General features: G+C 35.3%; 2 protein-coding genes and 1 long non-coding RNA gene across 4 annotated transcripts in view; 2 read left to right on the top strand and 1 right to left on the bottom strand.

Annotated features, from left to right (window-relative positions):
* LOC147070133 (uncharacterized) overlaps positions 1-25,490 on the bottom strand; it is a 110,629-nt gene that overhangs the window by 7,509 nt on the left and 77,630 nt on the right. The gene's annotated exons all lie outside the window — the stretch shown is intronic.
* unk (RING finger protein unk) lies at positions 339-17,832 on the top strand. Of its 2 annotated transcripts, none has more exons than XM_085950062.1 (8): positions 339-673; positions 778-987; positions 2,307-2,596; positions 5,457-5,795; positions 6,050-6,162; positions 6,779-6,956; positions 8,342-8,539; positions 9,618-17,832. In XM_085950062.1, exons 1-8 carry the CDS (start codon positions 615-617, stop codon positions 10,472-10,474), a joined length of 2,244 nt encoding a protein of 747 aa, XP_085806188.1. In that variant the 5' UTR covers positions 339-614; the 3' UTR covers positions 10,475-17,832. The 2 variants fall into 2 exon arrangements, with proteins under 2 accessions (XP_085806188.1, XP_085806189.1); XM_085950063.1 differs by having other exon boundaries at positions 6,053-6,162.
* Positions 22,469-25,490, top strand: part of FoxK (forkhead box K) — a 99,992-nt gene continuing 96,970 nt past the window's right edge. Inside the window, exon 1 of the mRNA XM_085950064.1 lies at positions 22,469-23,116. Within this exon, the coding sequence (XP_085806190.1) occupies positions 22,758-23,116 (359 nt within the window). The 5' untranslated portion in view covers positions 22,469-22,757. The remainder of the gene's footprint in view (positions 23,117-25,490) is intronic.

Consider the following 25,490-nt stretch of genomic DNA (forward strand, 5'->3'; position numbering starts at 1 on the left):
CACTTTTTGACAAGAGAAGTTTGTTTTTCGAGTATTAGATAATGGTCTTAATGTTGCCAGAAAGTAAATATTATCTATGCGCACGTCATTAAAATTATTATACCTAGCGAATACTTACGAAAAGATAACTTTTGACTATGTGGTGTTATTATTTCACTCAATTATGATATTATCATTTGAATTGATTGAAATTTTTATATTGTTTTACTATTATACAGAATTTTTATTTTCTCAACGCCGGCTGTAAACAAGTCATAAGCAATAATAAATTAGTTTATTATTAGAAAATAGAACATTCATTCTATCTCTTTCTTTACTGTGGATTGACATGAGACAACTATATACACAAGAATGAAGTAAAGTGTTTTGTTTTGTAATGAAATAATTTTAAAACAAATGTACAGCAATATTGTAAATCCAACGGTGTCATAAGAAAATGTGAGCATTTCTTTTGACAAAAATTAATCAGAAGTAACACCTGCCGTAACCTGTGTGTTATTATTTTGATTTACAAATCTTTCTCTGCCCGCACGTCACGTGATCAAGTATTGAATTTTAATTGGCGGCCAGTAGCGTGCCCTGCGCAACGCGAGAGACGCAATAGTTTTTACAAAATGCCGTCGGAGTCGAAGCCTTTGTTGACAGCTCAAACAGAAAAACCAAATCATTACAAGTAAGCCCATTCACTGAGTCCTTACGCACATCATCTTATATTTTTCGTATGATATCTTATGATTTAATACGTTTCGTAAACTGTTGTGACGTTTCGTTTTACAGATATTTAAAAGAGTTCCGAGTTGAACAGTGTCCGTCGTTTTTGCAACACAAATGCACTCAACATAGACCGTTTACTTGTTTTCACTGGCATTTTAACAACCAAAGACGGCGGAGACCCGTCAGGAAGAGAGATGGATCTTTCAATTATAGCGCTGACAATTATTGCACTAAATATAACGAAACTTCTGGTGTTTGTGAAGATGGAGATGAGTGAGTACATATGCCATTGCTTTGTTATGTAGAAAGGAAGCGTAGCTGTCAATTTTCGCAATGTTTTGTAGGCGTTCACCTGTGGATGGTGTGAATTATTCGATATAACATGTCGAATAGTACCATAACAGTGAATGGATTGTAACGGACGCCAATAATTTATCTTTAATTGTGTTTTTACTTGATGTTGTTATTATAAAATGGCCAATGTAGAAGTGTGTCAAAGCAAGGGGTTTTCCTGTAATTTCTTTCACTTATGCATTGCTTTTATACTGTTTATTGCACCCAATAGCTTATTAACGTGTCAAATTTACTTTGTTTCGTGTTTATATTCGATTCATACACTGTATACAGTGAAATATCTTCAGAATACTTCCATACTTTCACTCAATATTACTTTTAAGCTTACGATGTTTTTCGAATTTTTAAATAAAATGTAGCCATATTATGTATGCAATCAAAAAAGGTATATAATATTATTTAATACCTAAATTACATATCTATGCAAATTATTAAATTTGTTAATCAATAATCACCATTCTCAAATAGAAAATGTTTGAAGCATAATATTACCATGTGTAATTTGTAATCAATGCATAGGTATAGATAATTAGATAATTAGATCAATGCTTGAGATATTAACAAAACAATGTTTGAAATAATTGATACTTCCACCAATATTTACAGCAAATTTATTATGTTTGAGAAAGAATATTAAGACATTTTTTTTTAATAATCAAGCTGGGATATAAGTGATACAAATGAATATGTTATTATAAATTCGGCATGTCTCTTAGAAACATTGTGTAAATGAGGTGTCATTCTCAAATGATCCAGTACATATTACCATTTCATGAATAAAATATTGCTTTTTCTTTATTTTTATTAGTAATCACAAAATCATTCATATTATTTATGTTATGAAAATAATAACATTTTATAGATGGAAGTTTGTGTAGTGTATTCCAATTTTAGGAATAGCATGCTATAACCTTTCATATAAAGTAGTAGTTCCATCTTTATACATATACTTTTTTTAAGCATAAATGGGGTGTGGTGATGTTAAAACTGCTCCCAACTCATTTTTATACTCTACTTCGTTACTCGAACTTCTATAATCCTCAGTAGCTCAATTAATGTTGTCATTAGTATGTGATGAGTAGCTTTGTCAACTGCTGGGCGAAACGAGACCTAAATATTTTAATGTAATTAATATTGTATTAGTACAAGTATTGCAATTTTTAACTTGTATTTAACAGAAAACGACATTTATTTAACCATTTTTAGCTATGGTTGTATAAATATCGTCTCATTTGCAGGTGCCCATTCCTTCATCGCACAGCCGGCGACACGGAGAGGCGTTACCATCTTCGCTATTATAAAACTTGTATGTGCGTCCACGACACGGACGCTAGGGGGTTCTGTGTCAAAAACGGACCACATTGCGCGTTTGCGCATGGAAACAACGACCTTAGACCACCAGTATATGATATTAAAGAAATTCAAGCCCTAGAAAACCCCGACTTAGAACCGAATGGGGCCGCAGCCAACGGACCGAATGTTTTAGACAAAGAAAGAAATCTTATGAATGAAGATCCAAAATGGCAAGGTAAGACATCGTCGATAGTACATTATCAGATTGGTCCATGCAAAATAAAAGCTGACAAACATTGTAAAATTTTCAGGGCAGAATTTCTTATACCTTTTTATTATTTACTTCATGATTGTATTATTTAGGATTAGAAAAAGAAGTTTTATTTAATCGGCTGTGTGCTCGAATTATTTGAAATTTGTAAAGGAGACTATTAAACGTTATTTGTCATGAATACTCAATTATGCGTTGTAATGTCAAAGTGATTAACAATTATTATGACGTGGTCGGTAATGGTTTTTTGAATAAGCTTTTAAATCTATCCACACGAGTCCAGCTACTGCAGGCAATGCAAGATGACCCACTGCACTTCATCATACGAAATTCCTGGAATAGTAGTAAAAAAAACAGACAAATCTTTAAGTCCAGAAATTTTAATATTACCAATACCGGAAATTCAATTCCAACTGCAATGTGCTAATCAGTTGTGTTGTAACCTCATTTTCTTTTCATATTTTACTCGTCTGCTTTCTAAATACTTATTTAAACAATACATTACTTAATTATTGCTAAATTTGTGATAATGAATATTTCAAGGTCGCGTCAATATTTCTCACTTTCTCTGCACCATGTTTTTATCTAAGAAAGGTGTAACTTTTATTTCTTCATAGTCTTATAAAGAATGCGTTAAAATTATTGGTATTGAATCTATAGAATAAAATAAGTATTAGTTGTTAAAATTACAGTGTAGAGACTCACTGTTTCATTCAATTTTGTTCAAAGTTACATTAAAAATTAATTAAGCATTATGGAAAACGAGACGTAGATAATCGGCTCAATCGTTTGTGCGTTTTAATATCAATTTAATCTTGCTTTACATTATTAAAGATATAATTACATAGTTTCTTCAATCAAACTATATCAAAAATACTACATGTATTATCTTGTAAACATTCCATGATATGTATCACAGTTACCGTCACAATAAATTACTGAATATTGTTGTGTTCCCCGAATTCTATGTTATTAAACGCTTATTTACTTGCAATTGATGTAATTACCTAATGCAAATTTTATAAGTGCATTTGTTATAAATTACCCGTACATCAAACTTTTTTTGTTTATACAAATTTATCTGTAACCCTAATTGTCAGACAGATCATTATGTGAGCCGGTTTGTTATCTCATATGAACATCGTGCAATCAAATAGTAATCTCTTTTTTTCCCCTCTGAGCTCTGTGCTTAAAAATACATTTTCCATATGTATTTTATTTGAAGATTTCACAGAATTTATTCACTCTTGTGTGAAATATAAACTTTATTTTAACGGCCCACATGCTCAGCGTACGTCAAAATGGAGCTTTTATGCTATTTTCAAAGCATGATCCTGGACATTCCTTAAACGTCATAGATAATCTATTTACATAATTTTGAAGCCTTATTATCCTTTATATTTATTTTAAACATTTGATTACTGCATAAAGTATTTTTATTACATAAAATAGTATTCTTTTAAACCTCTCGCTCTAATGTTTCATATAGTCATATTTCAGTACGTCCGTGTGAAGTGGTGTTTAAGATTTTTTATATTTATTAATTTTTAAAAGTATTTATAAAACCATTAGTAAAATTTATGTCGACGTTATTATAGTGAAATATTTACAATAAAAAATTATATTGATAATCTCTGTGATCCCAAATTTGACAAGAACTAGGCATTTTATTATTCAAAAAATGGGCAGGATTTACACATTTAAAGATAATTTTAAAGGTACTGATTATAAGCTATGTCTTTGACCATTCAAAATACCTAACCTAAAAGAAAACGGTTAGGTATTTTGAATGGTCAAAGACATAGCTTATAATCAGTACGTTTAAAATTATCTTTAAATGTGTAAATCTTGCCCATTTTTTGAATAATAAAATGCCTAATTCTTGTCAAATTTGGGATCACAGATTATCAATATAATTTTTTATTGTAAATATTTCACTATAATAATGTTGAAATAAATTTTACTAATGGTTTTATAAATGCTTTTAAAAATTAATAAATATAAAAAATCTTAACACCACTTCACATGGATGTACTGAAATATGACTATATTCTAAAACATTAGAGCGAGAGGTTTAGATGAATACTATTTCATGTAATAAAAATACTTTATGCAGTCATCAAATGTTTAAAATAAATATAAAGGATAATAAGGCTTCAAAATTATGTAAATAGATTCTCTACAACGTTTAAGGAATGTCCAGGATCATGCTTTGAAAATAGCATAAAAGCTCCATTTTGACGTACCCTGAGCATGTCCCCCTTAAGTATTCATCTATTTCTATAGACTCTGAAACCAAATATTGCAGTAGGATGATTTTTGTTATTTTTTCTTCTCAGTCGTTCCCTCGTGGCTGAGTACGTGACCATTTGAAATGATGATAGAATGAGAAATTTATAAAAAAATTAATAATAAATATAAAAATTATATCTAAAGGCCAACTAACGCAAACGCGCCAGTCGCGGTGTCAGCACTAAATGAGTTAAATGACTTTAGTAATTTTTATTAGTATTTTTCCACTTTTATTTCTCAAATGATCAATGACCGTCAAATACATGTAATCAGACAGTAATTATAGAAAATTTTGGGGCTTCATCGTTAATTTCGAAGCGGCTCAATATCTTAAAAATGAACTTTCAGATATGTCTATTTATTACATAAAAATTCATCTTTCTATACGAAGTGCACAATCTGTTGAATTTTCCGAGTTGTGCTGCCGCAATATCCTTGAATTACAAGCAAAGAAAATTTACTATAGAATCATATTTTGCTGTCATCCAAATATCAGTTGAAAATAAAAAGTTGTTTTTTTCTTGTGGGGCAGATACAAATTACGTGCTGTCGTCGTACAAGACGGAGGCGTGCAAGCGGCCGCCGCGGCTGTGCCGTCAGGGCTACGCGTGCCCTCAGTACCACAACAGCAAAGACAAGCGCCGCTCGCCACGCAAGTGCAAGTACCGGAGCACACCCTGCCCTAACGTGAAGCACGGCGAGGAGTGGGGGGAGCCGGGAAACTGCGATAATGGTGACGCCTGCACCTACTGCCACACACGCACAGAACAGCAGTTCCACCCCGAGATCTACAAGAGCACAAAGTGTAATGACGTGCAACAGGCTGGATACTGCCCCCGAGGTGTCTTCTGTGCCTTCGCCCATGTCGAACGTGAGTCCCTCTCTTTCACATGCCACAACAGGCAAATATTCTAGCTGAAATGCTTTGTTTTATCATTGGTTTCCTTTTTTCACTCTATTGTATTTTTTAACTAATACAAAATGCCCAATTTTTTAGATGATCAAACCATAGATGTAATAATTATAATCAAAATAAAATTGTACTTATCAGGATATATGTATATATTTATTTGTCTTAAATTGTATATGCCAAAACCTAACACAATATTGTTGTTAACCTTGAAGCAGAAGAGATGTCTCTGGCACGCGAGCTGGCGGTCCCGTTGGAGTGCGGCACTAGTATTGCAGATATTCTCTCATCATCCATGCCCCCTGACAAAAAAAGCTCAGATTCAAGTGTGAGTATTATCTTTTTGCTATCGACTTGTCTTATTATTTCCAATGTTAAATCGGATAGATGTGCCGAATCCAGAGACAGTTTCCAGTTTGATAGGTCTTTTATACTATTATAGAGCCATTGTAAGAGAATTTTGAATGAGCATATTTTATTTTGATGACACGTTTATATGTACTCGGAGCAAGTATACCGTATAGAAAGCACATTGTCTGCCTATGTGTGTCTGTTTTCTTATGTTAATTCAAATAAAAAATACAAACATGGCGAATAGTAGAACCTCAATTATTCAGTAATAGATAATTCACTCTTATGGCGGTAGGGTGTCAGATATTCAAACAAAAGCACATTGTCAAGACAACAACACTAGAGTCACCGGTAGAACGTCAATTCATGCCAGCGCGCTACACTCCCACAGCACATTTTATTTCCGTAATAACATTTCTTCACTACATTTTTTGAAAAATTTACCTTTTTGGATGTTTTATTCAGGCATTATCTTTATAGCTCAAAACTTTCATCAAATTGCAAAAAAAATAGAGGAAATTTAAAAAAAAATTCTCTTCGTGATTATTTTTTACTGTATTGGTCTGATATTGATTTATAATATATTGGTTCAGAATGGTAGCGGAGAAGTATCTGAGTCGGCTTCAACAAGCAGTCTAGGCTCCAACAGTTCTCACAGCAAGGCCCCCGGGTCGCAGCTGCAGCACAAGCACATGGCTCCGCAACACTCACACGGCCTGCTCTCCAACTCTTACGGACAGATGGCAGCGCAGCAAAATAATACTATGCCAGGTACGTTTTACATTTACATTTCTCTGCTATGTCCCTTATCAATTTAAGATATCTGATAGGTCTGGTTTGCGTGACACAATAATTGTGAACTAACTACATACTAGAGGTGGGAAAACTGGTTGATTTTGAAGACTAAGTATACTTACTACCAGTATAAAAAAATACTTAGTATCGAAACTTGTTCCAATATACTTACTAGTATTTGGAATACTATATAGAGCGTTTGGCGTGCGTATGCGACATAAGTCTTATACTCAACTGGAACTAAAACCAACTCCATATTAGTTTAAATATTGGCTTCAATAGAATCGCTAAAAATACACTCCTCGGCTTTCCGAAATGTCCCATTTATTATAAAGTTTTAAACACATTTAAAATTTATAAGTTGTTTTTCTGTTAGGTTATAATATTCTTGTTAACATAAATGAATAACAGTGTTTTTCTTAAATTTTGAACATGTTTTGAGCAGTCACAAGCCTGTGCGTAATCTCACCACTATGCTGCGACACAAAATTTATGACTTATTGTTCATACATTCGAATGCATAGACTAATAAATTAAAATATACATACTTGTATTTAATGTCAATAGTGTTGAAAGTCTACCAACTGGCGAGCGACTCGCGATGATGTCATGACAAGTTTTTTGGAACAAGTTTATTAGGCCATACATACTGAGTATGGGTAGTTTCATCGGAGACTTGAGTACACAAACTGGTGACAGTATTTCCAACTCACCTCTACCACATACCCACTTCATTGCCATGGCTAGCCGCTGTTGGCCGTACTTTATATTTTACATTATAGCTGCAGACGTCTTTGCAGCAATCTGCGGAACTATAAATCCACCCTCAATCGTGTACCCCTAGCAATACATACAGCGCTATAAGATCACAGCGATATGTTGTTTGAAGAATAGATACTTGTATTCATTTGGTTTGATTCTACAATCACGTTTATCAAAATAAAATGTTATATTGTAAAGAATTCCGTGACACATAACATCCATTATCAGCTGAGGAAATTTCCCATTCATATTTGTCTGAAGCATTTCAACACAATTTTAGATTCACTCAAGCAGTCAATTCCATGAACTAATAAATCTGCAAATTGCCAACAATAACTAGATATTAATTTTTTATACAGTTTTTAATCTATCCCCATTTTTATGACATATTTCCCCTGACGTTTTGAACATTGTGGAAACCGAAACCATGCCACGATTTTGTATAAGCTTTGTGTTCTTTTAATACATTTTTTCACAGAACGTATCTACTGCATATATTGAGGGATGAGTGTATAAAGACTCCATCTACACAAAAGAAGGTTTTCGCTTCCATGTGTTGGGTTCTGAACTACTTTAACAAAGTCATTGCTTTTTTTCAGATTTCTGCTCGGAGCTGAAGGCTCAGATATTAGCGATAGACGGCGAGGTATCGCTGTCAATGCAGGAGCGCATGGCTCGCAAGCAGACCATCTGCGCCATGTGGCACCATCACCAGTCGCAGCAGCACGCCCGCCTTGCCAACCCCCCCGACAACTCGTTGCCCAACTTCGACCCTGCCCTTCTCACTGAAGTTGTCGGTTAGTTCACATGTTTCATAGCATTTTGCCATCATCTCAGAATTAAATTATTGTCATTAATAAGACGAAATTGAATAAAAAATTGAAACTGCACAATGCGTAAACATTATAGAAAGAATATCTGAAGCCACTAGAACAGATAATTTGAACTAAATGAAAATTCAATTTGTAAATGAGCGAGCTCAGTTGCAAATATCATAAAGACTTAAAGTATTGCTTTTATGGGCCACAAGTGAAAGCAAAGTCAGTAATCTAAATTAATGATTTTCTATTGTTCACTTTATAAAAAATACTGCAGGATAGTTTTTTTTATTGTTTTGGGATGCTGTTGCCTTAAGGTGACGCATCAGTGAAATGCCAAATAATTTCCAACTGTAGGCACGACGAAATTTTGGACTCGCTGCCATTCACTGAGAGAATCTCGAGCCAGAAGCACGTCACTTTGCTGCGTGATGGCGACGGGTCAATTAATTCTAAAATCGTGTAAAGATGACTAAAAACGTTACCCATTTACTTTAAAAAGAAAACATGTCAATGAATATATTATTATTGTTACTAATAGAACAATAAACAGAACATAAAATGAACGTATGTTGGATTTATATGAAAAATAATATTTCGTTTGACAGGTGTCATTTGCACCCGCGACCCGCAGTCCGCGCATCGCCTAGCAACGATCTTTTTAGACCGTGCCTCAACTAATGCATGGCCTTAAGTTGCTTCTAATAGTTTCATTTATGTCCTGTCAGAATTACTTTATGCGCAACTTTTGTTTAATTTTATTTCAAATGACTTAATTAAATTGGGTGAAACTTTTTATTGGAGGTTGACTCATAATTTAGAAAGATATATTTTGCAATGCGTATTTGTCAACTACACATTCTACAATGGTTTCATACATAATAGTCTTGAGGTTTACTCATTTAAAATGCGAAAAATATAATCATACACAATACGTATATGAATAATTTTATGAATTCATAATATATTTTCCTTAAAATGAGTCGAGGGTTAGCATTAGAAATAATCACTTTTATGAAGAATAATATTCGACCTGTTTGTTCTCAAAAATTGTCAGGTAACGCTCTGGATGACCTTCACTTAGATGACTCTCTGAATCTGATGGCGTCGCTGAACCGTGACCTGACAGACAATGAGCACCACGGCGGCTCGTTGCTGGGTGGCTCTGCTCCCGTCAACATCCCCGGCTCTGGCCTGCACGGCTTCAGTCCCTCACGGGGGTCTCCTCTACAACAGCTGCAGTCGGGCTATCTGTCGGCCAGGTATTCGCACCAGGACCACTCCTTGGAGCCCCTCTACAACTCACACGCGCAGCCTAGTTCATCAGGCAAGCCAGGTGGTGGATTTTTCGACTTCCAGAATGCGTCCCCCGGAAGGAACCACAACAGCATGGGACCCTACTCGGCGAGTCCGTCGATGGGTTCGGGCATGGCCGAGCTCAACAGACTGCGTGAGGAGCTACAAACTTCGAGGGCGCAACAAGTGTGCTGGGACGAGCGGATAGCGCAAGCGCGCGGCGCATGTGAGGCGTGGCAGCGCGAAAGCGAGGAGGCAGGGCGCAAAGTTGCAGTGGCGGAGGTCGCACGTGACGAGGCAATGGCACGCGCGGCGGCCCTGCGGCAGGAAGTGGAGCAGCTGCAAAACAGCCCGTATCTGCACAAACTGCGCAGCGTGACTTGCCTGCGTGGGCTATCACTACCGGTGTTGAAATCGCTGCAAGCGCAGCTGCGCACAGACCTGGAGGAGGTGGAGAAGGTGCTCTACTTGGAAACGGCCACTAAGTGCATGGTTTGCGAGGAGCAGAACCGCTCTGTAACGCTGGGCCCTTGCAACCACTACGTCATGTGCGATTCCTGCGCCTCCACACAGAAAGAGTGCCCCTACTGCCAGACACCCGTGGGCTCACAACCCTGAGGGGCCCCCCCTCCGCCGTCTCGCGGGGACTCTTTTTTCAATTGGACGGGGGTGTGTTAGACGAGACGGCGATGCGGAGGGGGGCGGGCGTTCTCTTTTAAATCTTCGATGTTGTCCGTGTGAAATTTCATTTGTGGCTGTTTTCTAATTGTCGAATTGTGAATCCGCTAGCGGACATCTCTTATACTTTGACTTTGACATTTTGTTTTCGATCACAGGAATACTCCGCTTCGACCTCTCCCCGATGATAGAGATCGAAAATTATTCGACATCGGGCCTGAGGGTACCTTGCGATTCTATCATAGCCCTGTCACCTGTAATTTTTGTTTATGATTTAACATCACATCAATCCCATTCGCCGCGCGCGACTGCTTTTAAGTTTTCTCCGGAGAGCCGGACGAGACTGCGTCGACTAATGAACGCGCCTCCTACACGCTTTGGGTATTTCAGCCGTAGAATCTGTGAAAGGGAGGGGGCGCGGCCGCGTTCGGCCCGACCTCGCCTCGGCGGAATATTTTTGTGCCAAACTCGCCGCCGCCCTCCGCCCCTCGTTATTTATTCTATATATGACGAGACAATTTTATAAATTTTACATAAGTATATTTTGGCATATTTATACATAATATATTTAATTAATTATTATTGAAAAGTATAGTCACTTAAGGACCAATTATATCTACATAAATATAGTGAATACATCTACCTACATAATATTCTCTGATATATCATATATGACATGACGGTTTGTCAAATGTTCAAATGTACACTCTAGCTACATTTTTCAGCATTTGACTGATTGTTTAATTGAAAACCCGAAGTGTAGTAAGTATAGTATGCATTGAGATCATGATTTCTTTTATTACTGTTGATGTCAATTGATCATGTTGGAAGGAAATTGATGCGATGCAATATCTCACTTCGGAATGTGAAATGCTTTTGTTTTCTCTTGACATTAAAATGTATCCAAAAACTAACCCAAATGTGCGAATACTCTGTTTCCGCAAACAGTACCCATATTATTACGGTGTACTCGTGCAGGGCTTGTTCGGGCGTTGGCAATGTGCCACGTCCAATACTCAGGAGGACTTTGGAAAAACTTTACAAAAAGAATTATTTCCTTTTCAAAAACATTATAATGCTAAATTTATTTTTCGGATTCTCAATGAGAAGCGTCCTACGTTTATAAATTACCACACATGTCTCTAAATTATAAAATTTGTATGTTATATTATAATGTTCATTGCAAGTCGATGAATGACTTTGTAAAATTTTGTAGTTTTGGCTACTTTTCTTACAATAATTAATAACTTTACTGAAAACATTGACATTGCGCACAATGTTTTATCATGAAAATCAAATTGAGAAGGTATTTTTTGTAAATACTCACAAATAATATTATGTATTAATATGAATAGTTATTTATTTCGTTAGAGTCGTCACCTGTTTTCGAGAGATTGAAATACTCTTTTTGTATATTGTTTCACTAGGGAATAAATAATATACACGGTATCGACGCATCAGTCTATTGTAGTCTGTCTTGTGATACCTGTTTTAAAGCATTTATAAAATGAACCGACACATTCATTCATTCAAATTCTGCGAATGGATGGTAAATTTCTTTATTATTATTTATACTTTGTATTTTTAATAAAGAATCCCAATATAATTTTCAATGTCGGCCGCGGAGATTGCGGTGTATAATTTTTTTGAAGTTATTTATTACAGTGTCTAGGCATCTGGGATTGTACTAAAATAACACTGATACATAATAATATGTATATTGCAGATAGTTTTTCACTATAAAAGTTTTAAGTATATTATTATTATTATATATTAATAGGGTTAGGTATCTTATCTACAGAGACTTAGTTGTAAGTAGATTTTTTTCAAATTTATAAATATACATTACTGATTGAACTTGTACTTTGTGAGTGTGGTCGGATCTCTAATGCCCATTAGATCGCTTGACAGAAGTTTCTTGTGAATATGTTTCGGACGCGGCGGCACTCTCGCATTCACCACTATCGTAACATGCAAAATGACAAAGTATTTTTGGAATATAAGTAAAACGGTAACAGTCAGTGGCTTAAATGACATAAAAGATATTTTTGTATGGTAAAATCAATGTAATATTTATTGTAAACATAAAATCGTGAATTAAGTTATTTTCCGACTGCCGCATTGAAACAGTTCGGCGAGATTGCATTTATTGTACCGTTTTTTACGTTATGTACGGATAATGTGTTTCTTTCTTCGTGAAATAGCATTTTGAAATACAATACATTATGGAATAACGATCATCATCACAATATGTATCATAATATATGTGTAACTTAATTCAGTTATTTCGAGTAATCACCGTGGTATATTATTATTATTAAGTGTAAAAGAAATGTTTTTAACTTCTTTAATTGGAGTACAGGCGACGGCTTAATTGTTTTCGGACAGGACTTTACCAATTTAATAATACAAATGTAAAAACATTTAATAAAATCAATTTAAAAATGAATTATTTAATCATGACTAGATCTGTTAAAAGTTGCAATATTGACTATTGACCCTCCCGCAGATTGGAGTTTTATTAACAGACTTATGAGGAATGGTTGTTGCGCACCTCATTGGGTCCACGGACGCATTGAAAAAAACATGTGAATTTTTCCAGATGTGGGATTTGAACCCGCTATTCTTGGTTTCAGAGGTTAAACACACTCTGCCACTACTACACTGTAGGTGTAATATTGAGTATTGGATTGACGAATCCAAATAATATATTTTTTATTTAGTGATTTTTCGCTTTTGCAATGAATTAATTGGTGAATCCTAAGGATGTATGTACTTTTTAAAGTAGGTGTACCTACTTATAAAAGGTTTTGAAAATATTTTTACTTCAATAATTTTTTCTATGTGATGTTTAGAGATGGAAATAAGGGTGTAAAACTTTTTTATTTTTGTGTAACTAAAAAATATCTCACTTACACGCAGGATAGGCAAACCCCATGACATTCATTTTTATAAATATTAAACAATATTTCTGTGTGCGAAAGGAAAACGGTGATTAGTCGAAAGTCAATACTTTTTATTGAATTTTGGACAATTCTGCATGGTAATTACTGTTTAATTTAGTATTTCAGCGGCGACAGTTGGACTTTCATCATTTTTTAAGACTCATCTTCCTTTTCCTTTGGCATACAGATTTATTTTTCTCTGATCTGAAGATAGGGCTAAATGAGTGTCATTTCTATGTGAAATATTTAATAAATATGATTATGTATTGGATTTCACAACTTCCTTGTGCTGTATTTTCATCTATGAGCAATATACTATCGAAATGGGACAAAAATCTCTAGTCATGAAGTACTCATAATAACTGAATTAAAGTAAAAATCATTTTTTTCTTATTTAAACATTATCATCATATATTATTAAGTATGTGACTTGAAAGTATAAAATTTGACATCGTTTTAATGTAAGAATTTTTTATGTGTACTAATATTACGATAAAAACGCATTCAAAGATGAATGTTGTTACCTGTTTTGTACATCTTAAATTATGCTTTATAAACTGTGAAATTAATTGCATATTGAAATGCAATGACTATTGTAATATCTAATGGGTTCCTTCGGAGCCGCAAAATTCAATATTTCCGACACTGTTTAGTTTATAATCCTCGCAACTACTCGAGTAATGTTATATTGTGTTTTCTTTTCCAATATGTATATTTCTTATTCCATTTCTGTATGGAAGTATAATACATAATACATAATCATTTAAGATATATTATTATAATTAAACAGATCATTAGTTAGATAGGTAGACCCAACAAATTTTCAAATAATTATTGTCGTTAAATTTTAGGATCTAGAAATTAATTGTAAAGTAGTGGGCCTAAGTGTCGCAAGCTAAAATTTTGAAAACCTGATTGACAATTTTTTTTTAATATGTTATTTTGAAATGGAACTCTTTGCAAACGCGAGACGGAGGTCATCATCGCGGTCGGTTTTTCTTTTTTGCCGTATCGAAAGCGATTCGAAGGTTAATTTAATAGATGACTCTATTTTATTATATTAAAAATAATATGGAAATAACCCAAAATAACAATGATGACTTTGAAATAATGAAAGAATAAAATATTATAGGTAGGTAGGTTTTAATAAATTTTCAATTTTCAAATTGGTTGCTTTTTTGCCATTATTCCTGACCTATTTTTATAATTGATAAATTATGTCAAAATCATGATCCATTCCTGAAGATGCTGTTGTGATGCTTTTTATTAGATTATATGCAAAGCTCACGGAAATTGATTTACATTCTTTAAAACGCTATTTCTTATCAAATTTTTGTACCAGTAGCGACTACGTAATAATTAATTGTAAAAATGATAAAAAATATATTTTCTCAAATATAATCTTTAGCCATTCCACGTGGACGTGTTTTCTTATCGATAGAAGTACTATTTCTATTCTAACAGAGATCTAATTTTATACCGATTTGTTTATTTTTTGAATACACACTTGTATTTATAACGGAAGACTGTTTTTTTTTTACCTTTTCATACATTGAAAATAACTGTGTTTATTATACACGGCGAACGGAGAGCCTTGAGCCTTGCATATAGCCTGTTATTCTTTACACTGCTGCTTTATAAATTATTTTTATTCTACATTTTAATAAACTCAAAGTTTATTTCTTAAATTTTACTTAAAAACATAACCCTGTTGAAAATACCTCCTCCTCAACTTCCTGTTGCGTTGATAACATAAAATAAAAGCTAAAACTATTACGAAACGAGGGATCTATCACCGGATATCGTTGCCAGATTCCAAATTAAATCTACGATGGCGTCCGGTGATTCTTGCGGTGCTTTGTAATATTGCTGCCAAACACATCTTGCACAGCTAGTAATACACATTCACATATCAGCGGCGAAGACTCAATACTAAGCGGTTATTTAAAGTTTACCTTGGCTCATGAAAAATAATGAAAATTTTCAAAACAAGTGATTGCTATGAATAGTGTGAATTGATTTTAATTCGATCCGCAAGTAATAAAAATTAATGACACCTTTAAATTGGAGTACCCAGAAGTAATCAATTTATTTTAAGTTAAACTTTCACAATGTGTCCCAATTTTTTATTTATTGTTTTCTAATAAATTCCAGTCAAAAAAATACACATTCACCATCATGAATCACACATTTTAACCATTATTAAATCTTCAATTCTTATAAAAATGTGCCGGCAGTGATCAAAAATATGATTCCGAGGTGAATTTGATCATCGCTAATATTTCTAAACATTTTATTTTTGACGGAATGTTCCATAGATGTAAAGAAATAATTATCCAATGGCACGTATTGGTTGAATATGGTGAATGCGATGACTTCCCAGTCGAGCCGATTATCTTTGGTTGTCTTTGCTACAGTATGACTTACCTGAAACCGTCGTTCAAGTACGACTTATGGACACTGATACTATAAAACTATTAAGGTCTGTAATTGTATGAACATGAGTAATCTGAACCGTACTTGTGAGAACTCAGACAGACATTTGAATATATTATTTGAGATAAACTGAATGCACATATTATTAAATTTAATCTGAAATCTTCAACATCGTAACAAATTTTTTCGGCCATTACTATATACTGTAATGCGTATATTGTAACAGATTAATCACTATGAATGTAATTTATTATTCATTTTATTTGTTACATCTCCGCTTAACAGGCAGTCTTCGCTACTGATCTAATTAAATACGACGATTATGTTCACATTGTAGCAAAATGGCAAAAGAAGTAAACTATTATTGTGTTTGATTGCCAATTGGTACAGATGTGTATGCGAATGGTAAAATGGTAACACTATATTTACTTTACAGAGACAAATTGGCGATTTTTTTGCACTTTGGACATCTGGTATTTGTCAGAAGATTTCAAGCAAATACCTTTGTTGTATTCTTTCTAGTTTTGTTTAATGTTTCATTTTCACATTTTTCATGGTTAAAAAAAATAATGAGGTAGGTAAAGCCTTTAAGTATATTTAGACCAAGCGAACGAATGTTTGTTCTTCCCCACTCCAGCGAAATTTTTATGCCCGCTCTAAAAAAAGCGTTTACGTCAAGAGAATTCGCTGGAGTGGGGAAGAAGAAACATTCACTCGCTTGGTCCAAATGCGGCTTAATGCCATTAGTATCATGTTATAGAACCCAAAAAATGATGTTTTAACATGGTTATAACTCTCACCAAATCTCCAAGAATGTCTCGTTACCATGGTAATTGATTCAATAAGAAATAATGAAGGACAAACCTAAAATTATTATATTATGTGAGTCACACATAATACTACTGCTTTGTTTCACTATGAACCAACTTAGTAAAACATGTTGGGTCCTTCAATAAATCCTTCTTTGATCCCTCAAGGAATACTTATGTATATATTGGAATGAGGAAACACCATTAAAAGTAAATACTTGTACATATCATCAGTGAACTACTAATAATATTAGTATATTATTATGTAGCATAATGGTGACTGGGATGGTCAGAATCTTATTCTGATGAAAGATTACTTCCGTTTGTCCAATGGTTACCTACTTATCTAGGCATGCATCATCATAAAATATAAATAACCTATCAGATTGGCACACTTCTATGACATACAGTACGCTGTCAAATTTTATTTGTAAATAATAGTGAATAAAATAAGTCTTGCAATCTACTTACAGGAATAATAAAATTAGTGAGTCAATGCAAGTAAAACGTTGATAAAAAGATGACTAAGGCTAATGATGAAAAATTAGCTGCTAGTCATTTTCCATTTCAGAAATTGTTTTCAACAAGGCTGCATAGGTACACATGCTCTGAGATTTATTTGCCAGGAGCACAGATGACAAAGACGTATTACAAGTTTAAACCAAGTTTTTTTTATTATACACTGGCTCATCATTTAAAGTTTAAACCAATCACAAATAAGCAGATAGGTAAGTACCAAAGCAAATAATTTTCATAGATACCAATTCAACCACTTACTATACCAGACCAAATGGGACTCTGAACGCATGTTCGCCTAACTATTCACACTTACCTACTGACTTGAGTATACATCCCGGAAGCATACAATTAAAGGGAACTGCCATGCTGTACAGGATGTGGTACCAGTTACAAGCAGTCAGCTCAGGACACATTGAGCTGACTGTCCGAAAATATTGAATGGGTGTTGTGTTTATGTGACAATCTTTAATGCCTGTTATGAGATGGATGTAACTACTGAAGATAACATATTCTTTAACACTTGTATTTCTTAATTACACTTTCTGAGATATTTCAAATCCTATCAGTAATACCTAGGTACTATCTTGTAATTTAAATCAAGGTATTATTTACTTGATTTATAAATGGCATTAGGGCAAGGCACCATCCAATCTCTTTGCATTAAGGTCATTTCAAATCGTCTGTGAAACCAGAAAAATGTGTAATTCCGTTTTAATCGAAAATTGACTTTGAATGCCATCTAGTGGCGATTGTTAATTACCCGGCTTACAAATGATGTAATTCCAAAAAAATCGTTACATTGTTAAATCATAAATGATTTAACTCCATAACCATATATTTGTATACGAAACCATAAAGTTTTTTGTATTTCCTGTAAAGTAGTGTTTTTGGAGTTACAAATTTTCTAGTTTCAACGATGAAATTTAGTTCTGATTTCCTTGTATTCTCCCATTACTATTCCAGATGATCCATAGGCAGATATCCATGTACTGACTTGATTATGATTAGATATGTTGTCATTAGTTGTGATAGACTCACCTGCTTAGGTACTAGATATCGTTCAGGTCCATCTCTGACTACACGACCGTCCTTCAGGATATCCATCCCGAGCAATCTCTCTTCAGTCGGTCACATTCAGCCTCTGCGTCCTTCTTAATGGTATCTGTCCATCTCCTTCCGGGTGGCCCAGGGACCGTGTGCCTACAGGGGGGGAATTGTTTCTTCACGTGTAGGCACATTTTTTAAAAAAAAATCTTTTGCTAATTTACCCATTTTCGTGCCACATAATCTCACACATCTTCGTTTAAGTGGTTTGGATGGGTGCTACAAATGACAGGTAATTGTCACAATGTTTATGTAGTTCGTTAGTTTTTATTACCTACTAAGAGCTAGTCCAGAAGACACGTGTTACGGCGCGAGTGTACGCGGACAGCTCAATGTGGTCATCCATACCTCGACCGCGCGCGAGAAGTGACACGCGGCGATTACATGTGGATGGCTCAATGAGGTCACATGTACCTGGAATGCGCGTAAATCAAATTGCACCATCTGGACAAAGTCTTAAGTGTTTTGGTGGTTCTAGTATAAATGAGTTCACATGACGTGACGTGATAACAATGTGTTTTTGCCATTATTAGTCTACTAATTTTCATAGAAACTGAAGAGCAGTCTGTTGTATAAAAAGATGGCACTTGCAGCAAAACTGACACTTGTTCCAGTGATTTTGATGGGGAAACCACAGAAGGCTTCATCTGGTAGAAAAAGTTTCTTCAATGTAGTTGCATCTCAAGACAATATAAAAATACTTATTTTATAAAGCAGGTTTGAATTTTTTTCACTGTGGGGAGACCTAGGGCCGGCAGGTTATATGAAAGTATGGTGAAGCAGGCTAGTATGGTGAGGCAGGCTGGTAATCAATTTGTGGCAAAATTTCCACGTTAACATTATATTATATGGGTATGTTATAATGACCAAAGTAAATCCTCCGTGATGCCCTGATTTTTTTTTATCGTATCGCTATTCCTCGTAAGTTGTCGGCTATTGTTGGCCTGCTTCATTCAGTTGTATGAGAAAGTCGATTCCTTGCCCCTCTTTTTATTTAATACCTCTATGGGATAGACAGACGCCCATGTGTGCAAAAATCATACAGAGCCCGCATTGACTTACCTGCAACATAGTGAAATAAAATCTCATTGCCTGTAAAGCTCACTCTGTAGCAATGGGCAGACACCTCATTGGTGGCATACCGCCTAATAAACAGAATTATTTATTAACCTGTTCTCAATGACATTATTAATGGACAATGCACTCAATACACTAGCTAGCAAGTAAATTCGCACATGTATAAGTAGACGTCACGCAATTCCCATTATGCGATATCACGCATCGGGAATTTATAGCAATATGACCTTTATTATAATGGCGTTAGAACAGTGTTTCTAGTGTCATGTTCATTTGAGCGAATTGAACTATTCAACAGACCTGACAAAATCATCGGGAATTTATAGCAATATCACCTTTATTGTAATGGCGTTAGAACAGATTATGCCATTCGGCAGACCCGACAAAAAAGTGAGTCATTTCTTTTTCCAGATGCTTCGTCCATATATTAATGTCATTGCCTGTTCTGTATACCGATAGGCTGACCATTGAATGTCCCCAATAGCCTAAAAGAATGTTAAATTACTATATTGTGCATAAAACTTATGGGAATTTAGCTAAGGGGCCACCCACATATAATGACGTCATGCTCTGGGGGGGGGGGGGGGGTTCTGACATAATGTGATGATTTGTGACAAAGGAGGGAGGGGGGTCAGAGAAAATGTGATGTCACCAGAAATATAAAAGGGTCTGAAAACACAACATTGGGGATCGGGGATTTACAGATAAATATTTAAAAAAAAAACAAATTTTCTATATTTGAACGTTTAAGGGTGGTGTCAAAAATGTGACGTAATGTGGTCAGGGGGGGGTAAAAGGTTATATTGTGTCGATAGGGGGGTGGGGTTAAAAATAAACAAAATCGTGTGACATTTAAGTGGACGAACCGGCCCCTAAATTCAAGATGTTCACATATGACATGATAAATAGAAAGAAATAGAAGCACTATTAAATTAACAGTAAGTAAATAGAAAAATTATGAAGTTCATGAAACTACTCTAAATCAGCTAAGTAAACCCTATTTTAAGAATATTTATAAAACAACCTCCACCTAAACTCATGGAATCGCAATATCCGAAGTGATTGATGAACATAGTTATTGATTGCCCGCCCAATTGGCGTTACCAATGCCAGGTTAGTTCTGCACCTTGGAAGAACAAATAACTGATGTTCTCAATTTCGAAGACAGTTATCACTTATCAAGGGGACAAAGATCAACACTACCAAAAATGGCAGACTGTACTGCCGTACTAAGCACAGAGGCCGTAACTGACGTATTTAGGTATTTTCATGTTTTTAGATATTTGGATTCTGCAGAGTTTTTGTATAAGATCGGTGAATAAATCCAAGCCGTAACTGCTATAGTTACAGAGAAATCAAGGGTTTTAATAGCCGTATCTACGGAGTTTGAGAAATAAACTCGATAAATACTAAGCGATTTGGTTGTAACTATCATTTACTAAGGCATATTAGCCGTATCTGACATATATATGGCTAATATCAATACATAATAATAATAATAACATAAATCAAATTTTCAAGGTATGTAAACAAATCTTAAACCAAAATTAACTATTATAGGCAAATAAAATAAATAAAAAGTTCCCCAGTATTAGCAGGAAAAGTAAAATAATATGAAAGCTCAGATCTCCCACTTGCCTAAAATGCAGATACGGCCTCTGTGCTTAGTACAGCAGTGTATTTAACCCCGTATAAGTCGAAAAAAGTACATACTTAGCCAAATATAGATCTTTTCTAACCTTTAGGTTACACAATGTAAGCATACCTAAGATAAAGTCGGTTGAACAAAGCCACGGATGGTATCCATGGTCTCGTGTAATGGAGTCTAGAATTTTTTCTGAGCCCTCCCCATCTTAAGGCCTTCAATTCATGTGGTGCCCAAACAGTAAACCCACTCAAGCCTACTTCTAACTAAAGGCTCGATGACATTAAGCTACTTTACAAGCTGCTTGTCGGTGAGTTTAAAAGCGGGTGAGTCAGCTAGTGCGATTGTGATGATGACACACAAAACTTTGCACTCGCTCAGAAGCCAACAAGCTAACGAGTTGAAACCGTCATTTTTGGTACTATTTTGACAGGACGTATTGAGTAGTTCGTTTTTTTACCGGGAGGTCGCCACTATCGCTCTACTACGCAGACGCATATCGGCCCACACGCCAGTGTGTAAAGTAGCCCGGCTTTCCACTTTTCTTGATAGATTATTTACAATCTGCTTGTTAGCTAGTTCGATGATGACACAGACTGTAAATTCACTGGCTTGTAGCTTGTAAAGTAGCTCAATGTCATCAACGCATAAGGGATTATAAAGAATTTTTAATACAGTAACATATTAAGCAATGTTCATATTTATAGTGTTGGTAATGTCAATGTAGATTTTTTTTTTTTTAAATATAGGTACCCTTGTGCGGACTACGAAACTGGTACTAGTTAGTAAATCCCTGTTTTATCCAGGGATGATTAACAATCTATTCATAGATGGCAATGTATAACTAACCTAACGTCGGCTTTGTAACTAATAATAATGCATCTGTTATTCTGCAATCTCATCGTTGTTTTATTGAGTACTTATAAATATATTCTTAGCTAAAAGTAAATTATGGATATTTTAAAATATTGGTATTCAATTCTCATTTTTTAAAAATACAAGAATTTCATGTTTTCAATTTCGCGCGCTTGATTATTTATATATTTTTGAAGTATTGTAACACTAACACAGATGGCAGTGTAGCTGTAGTGGCCAGTGGGTAAATAATCCGGTTGGCAAATATTGCATGTGTATTGCGTTATTCGACCCGACTTGACATTTTTGGTTAAGTTGTTCAGTGCCTCATGTTAAATTTGTGCAAAATCTAAATATTTTAAACCCTAAACGTTTACACATAAATAACGAATACTGCTAATTGTTGCTATATACCGTCCAGATAAGTATCCGGTATCAATTTTTGGGATCCATAGGCTATTTTGTGGTATATTTCGAATTTTGGGCACCAGTATCACGTGGTTGTTTATATAATTCTTGTTTACAGGCAGAAAGTAGAAACTGCGCATGTGCGTCATGTTAGTAACCTCAACGTAGAATCATTTCGGTCGGGTCGAAGGATATAACAGTAACTAAACATAAAACTGATATAATCATTCAACGAAAGATGCATTTGATCGATTCAATTGCTGTTTAATCGGAATCGTACTCAAATCGCAGTCTCCCATTCGAAATGTCGGGTCTCTGCAGGCAAAGTGTGCATTAATGTTGTGCCACCCACGTTTTCGCTGTGGGTAAACACGGTGTGGTGTCGTGAAGTGTGACCCCCGATTTGTGAAGTGTCGTGATCAGTGATGTCCCAATACTCCAGGACCGCCGAAAGCGACGCTTGGGCCCTCCTAGCCCTCAAGTCGGCGCCCGCCAGCCCCTCCGCGGTGCAGTGGACCCCCGAGGTGTCGGGGGCTGCCATAGCCCGCCTCGAGGGTCGAGACTTCGAATATTTGGTTCGCCAGAAGCACATAACGATCGGTCGGAACTCCAGCAGGGGAGATGTGGACGTCAACATGGGCCACTCCAGTTTCATTTCGAGGAAGCACCTCGAGGTTTTCTTTGATCATCCAGCGTTCTTCATGACGTGCAATGGAAAAAATGGCGTTTTTGTCGATGGTGTCTTTCAAAGAAAAGGAGCTCCGTCGCTACAGCTGCCCGAGACGTAAGTAATTTGTGAAAATAATATAAACAATTGATAAGGAGCGTATATTGATAAACATTCATACATCCCAAAACGCTGCGCTGGCCTGAGAAATAAATTGCTCATTTATTATTAGTACGCGGGCAATCAGTGTATTACCAGGGTAATCGTGTTTACATTGGCTCTTATGTGTTTTTCTCTATCATGTATATTTGTATGCCGCCGTGTATTTACCTACTTAAATTCATTGTACAAATTATTGTTGATGTAGTGCGTATTGCACGATCTATTATTGATCGTTCGTATTATTCTCCTGTGCTCACGCTAATCACGTGATCTCTGGCACTGTTTTAGGTTAAAGTAATCAAAACAGCAGTCGTAAATATACGTTCTAGTTTGGTGTTGTCACTTGGCAGGTAAATTACACACCCGTGGAAGTTGTTTCCATACCGATTACATCATTCATTTTGTAAACAAAAATATGTCGGTGCAGTAGGTACGCGAGCTCTGTTGCCAGGAATAATATGTTAAATGAAGCCGCAAAGATAAGGAAAATAACGTATTGTCATCGTGTATCGTGTCACATATTATGCAAAATCAAGCCCGAAAACGGTCGCCTGCGAATCGATACCATCAATAAATGAATATCATTAGTCATTGCAGCGCCTATCGTAATGCCGTGCGATTTTGCACTACAAAACTTAATCTCTTTTTCAATAAATTATAAGTAATAATTAATTGTACTACAATAATATTATGATCACCTATTATTTTGAGTATTTCGACTAAACTTATCGAAGTCTTGTTTTGACCAAAGATTATAATAATAGGTACCTATTCCAAATTTAAAACACTCTTTTTTCCAAAATCACACCGAAAAATCGAAGTTCTCATTTTAAACACAATCCGATGATGTCTGTTTTGATGTGTGTATGGAAAATAAAAAAAAAAACGAAATTAAGTAGATACTTACGAAGCCGAAAATATAAAAAATGCGCGTTCATATTACTATCAAGTATACCATACATATACAATATACCTACATACCTACTTCCATTATAATTAATTTAAATTTTAACACATCCCTAAAATCACCGCACGACTCTGGTGTATAAGTATCACACAAACATATACCCTACATAAAAATTTTGATGTAAACCATCATAAGTTTTGAAGCCTGTTATCGTCTCAGGAGCAGTTGCCCAAGACTGAGGTCGCCACGCACTCAATTAGTGTGCTTTGGCTGAGTTTAAATTGACTTCTTTAATAAGATGTGACCATGAGTGACTGGAGCACGGAGATCTAACAAAAATGCTTGACTACGGCATCCCATAGCTTCTTCCACTCTTCTCGGTCTCAAGTCTTCGCTGCCACGTGGTTCCGTCGAACTTGTCGAGCTCGTGCGTATTATTGTTTTATGATTTTGCTGTAGTCCATCACTCTATACGTGGTGGCTCGACAATTATTCCGCGTTCACTCCTGAGTGACAGGACTCGCTGGACGTTTTGAATAGTAATGTAAAAATTAAAGTAAGTAAGTATTTATCTGGTCATTTTAAACGGGGGAGTCGAAATAATAACAATATGTACATATTGTATACCTATACCTAATTAATTGTCAGCTTAATTAATTATTTATTTGTAACTTAGTCCCCAGTCTTATTATTATAATTATTTACAATTATTTTATTTATTATTATGTGTAGACAATAATGCTACTAATGGATAATAATATTATATCAGTACATAACGTAGAGTCCGTTTGGTGGAGTGATGCCGGTGCGGTGATAGTTTGAAAACTAACATCAATTGTAAAAAAAAAATTCTCTTTCCTATCCAAGACATTATTATCTATATATATAGATATAGACATATCCACCGTGTGAAGGTATTTTAACAGATTACATGGGGGCGGTACTGCGGGATCCGGTACTGAACTACAGGACAAGAGACGAGCACTGTAGCCTTTTTCCACGGTGGGTGATGAGGAATCTATTAGAGGTAAAACGTGAACTATCAAAACACGTTTTCTTCCTCTTCTAATGGCACTACAACCCAAATTGTCTCTGACCAGCCCCCCAATGCGTCACTCTGGGTGTGTTCGGTGATTATTAGGTATTTTCGAAACCCTTGTCTTTGGTATACGGTGGACATGTCCTGTACATCTCGGCATTATAAGCTCAACTTGTATGGAGAGCTTAGTTAGGTGCATTGTAGAAACTTGCTGCACAACTCTCCCGTAAAGTTTTACGGACGTGTTATTTCTTTTCAGGGTGTGTTTCTTGTCTCTTCTGTCATTGATAACCTGACGCCATACGGGTCGATACCGTTACCCAAATGATATATTTTGTGTAGTTACATAATACGAATCTTACATTCCTGCATTATTGAATATA

Source organism: Rhyacophila brunnea, unplaced genomic scaffold (genome assembly GCF_057557595.1).
Source record: "Rhyacophila brunnea isolate RB1 unplaced genomic scaffold, BYU_Rbru_1.0 scaffold_22, whole genome shotgun sequence".
NCBI classification, from domain to species: domain Eukaryota; kingdom Metazoa; phylum Arthropoda; class Insecta; order Trichoptera; family Rhyacophilidae; genus Rhyacophila; species Rhyacophila brunnea.

Bases quoted from the DNA above. Each gene is read 5' to 3' on its own strand.
- unk (XM_085950062.1), top strand. From the start codon at position 615: ATGCCGTCGGAGTCGAAGCCTTTGTTGACAGCTCAAACAGAAAAACCA. The intron at 5,796-6,049 runs GTGAGTCCCTCT...TTAACCTTGAAG, and splicing joins TGCCTTCGCCCATGTCGAAC to CAGAAGAGATGTCTCTGGCA. The intron at 6,163-6,778 runs GTGAGTATTATC...ATATTGGTTCAG, and splicing joins AAAAAAGCTCAGATTCAAGT to AATGGTAGCGGAGAAGTATC.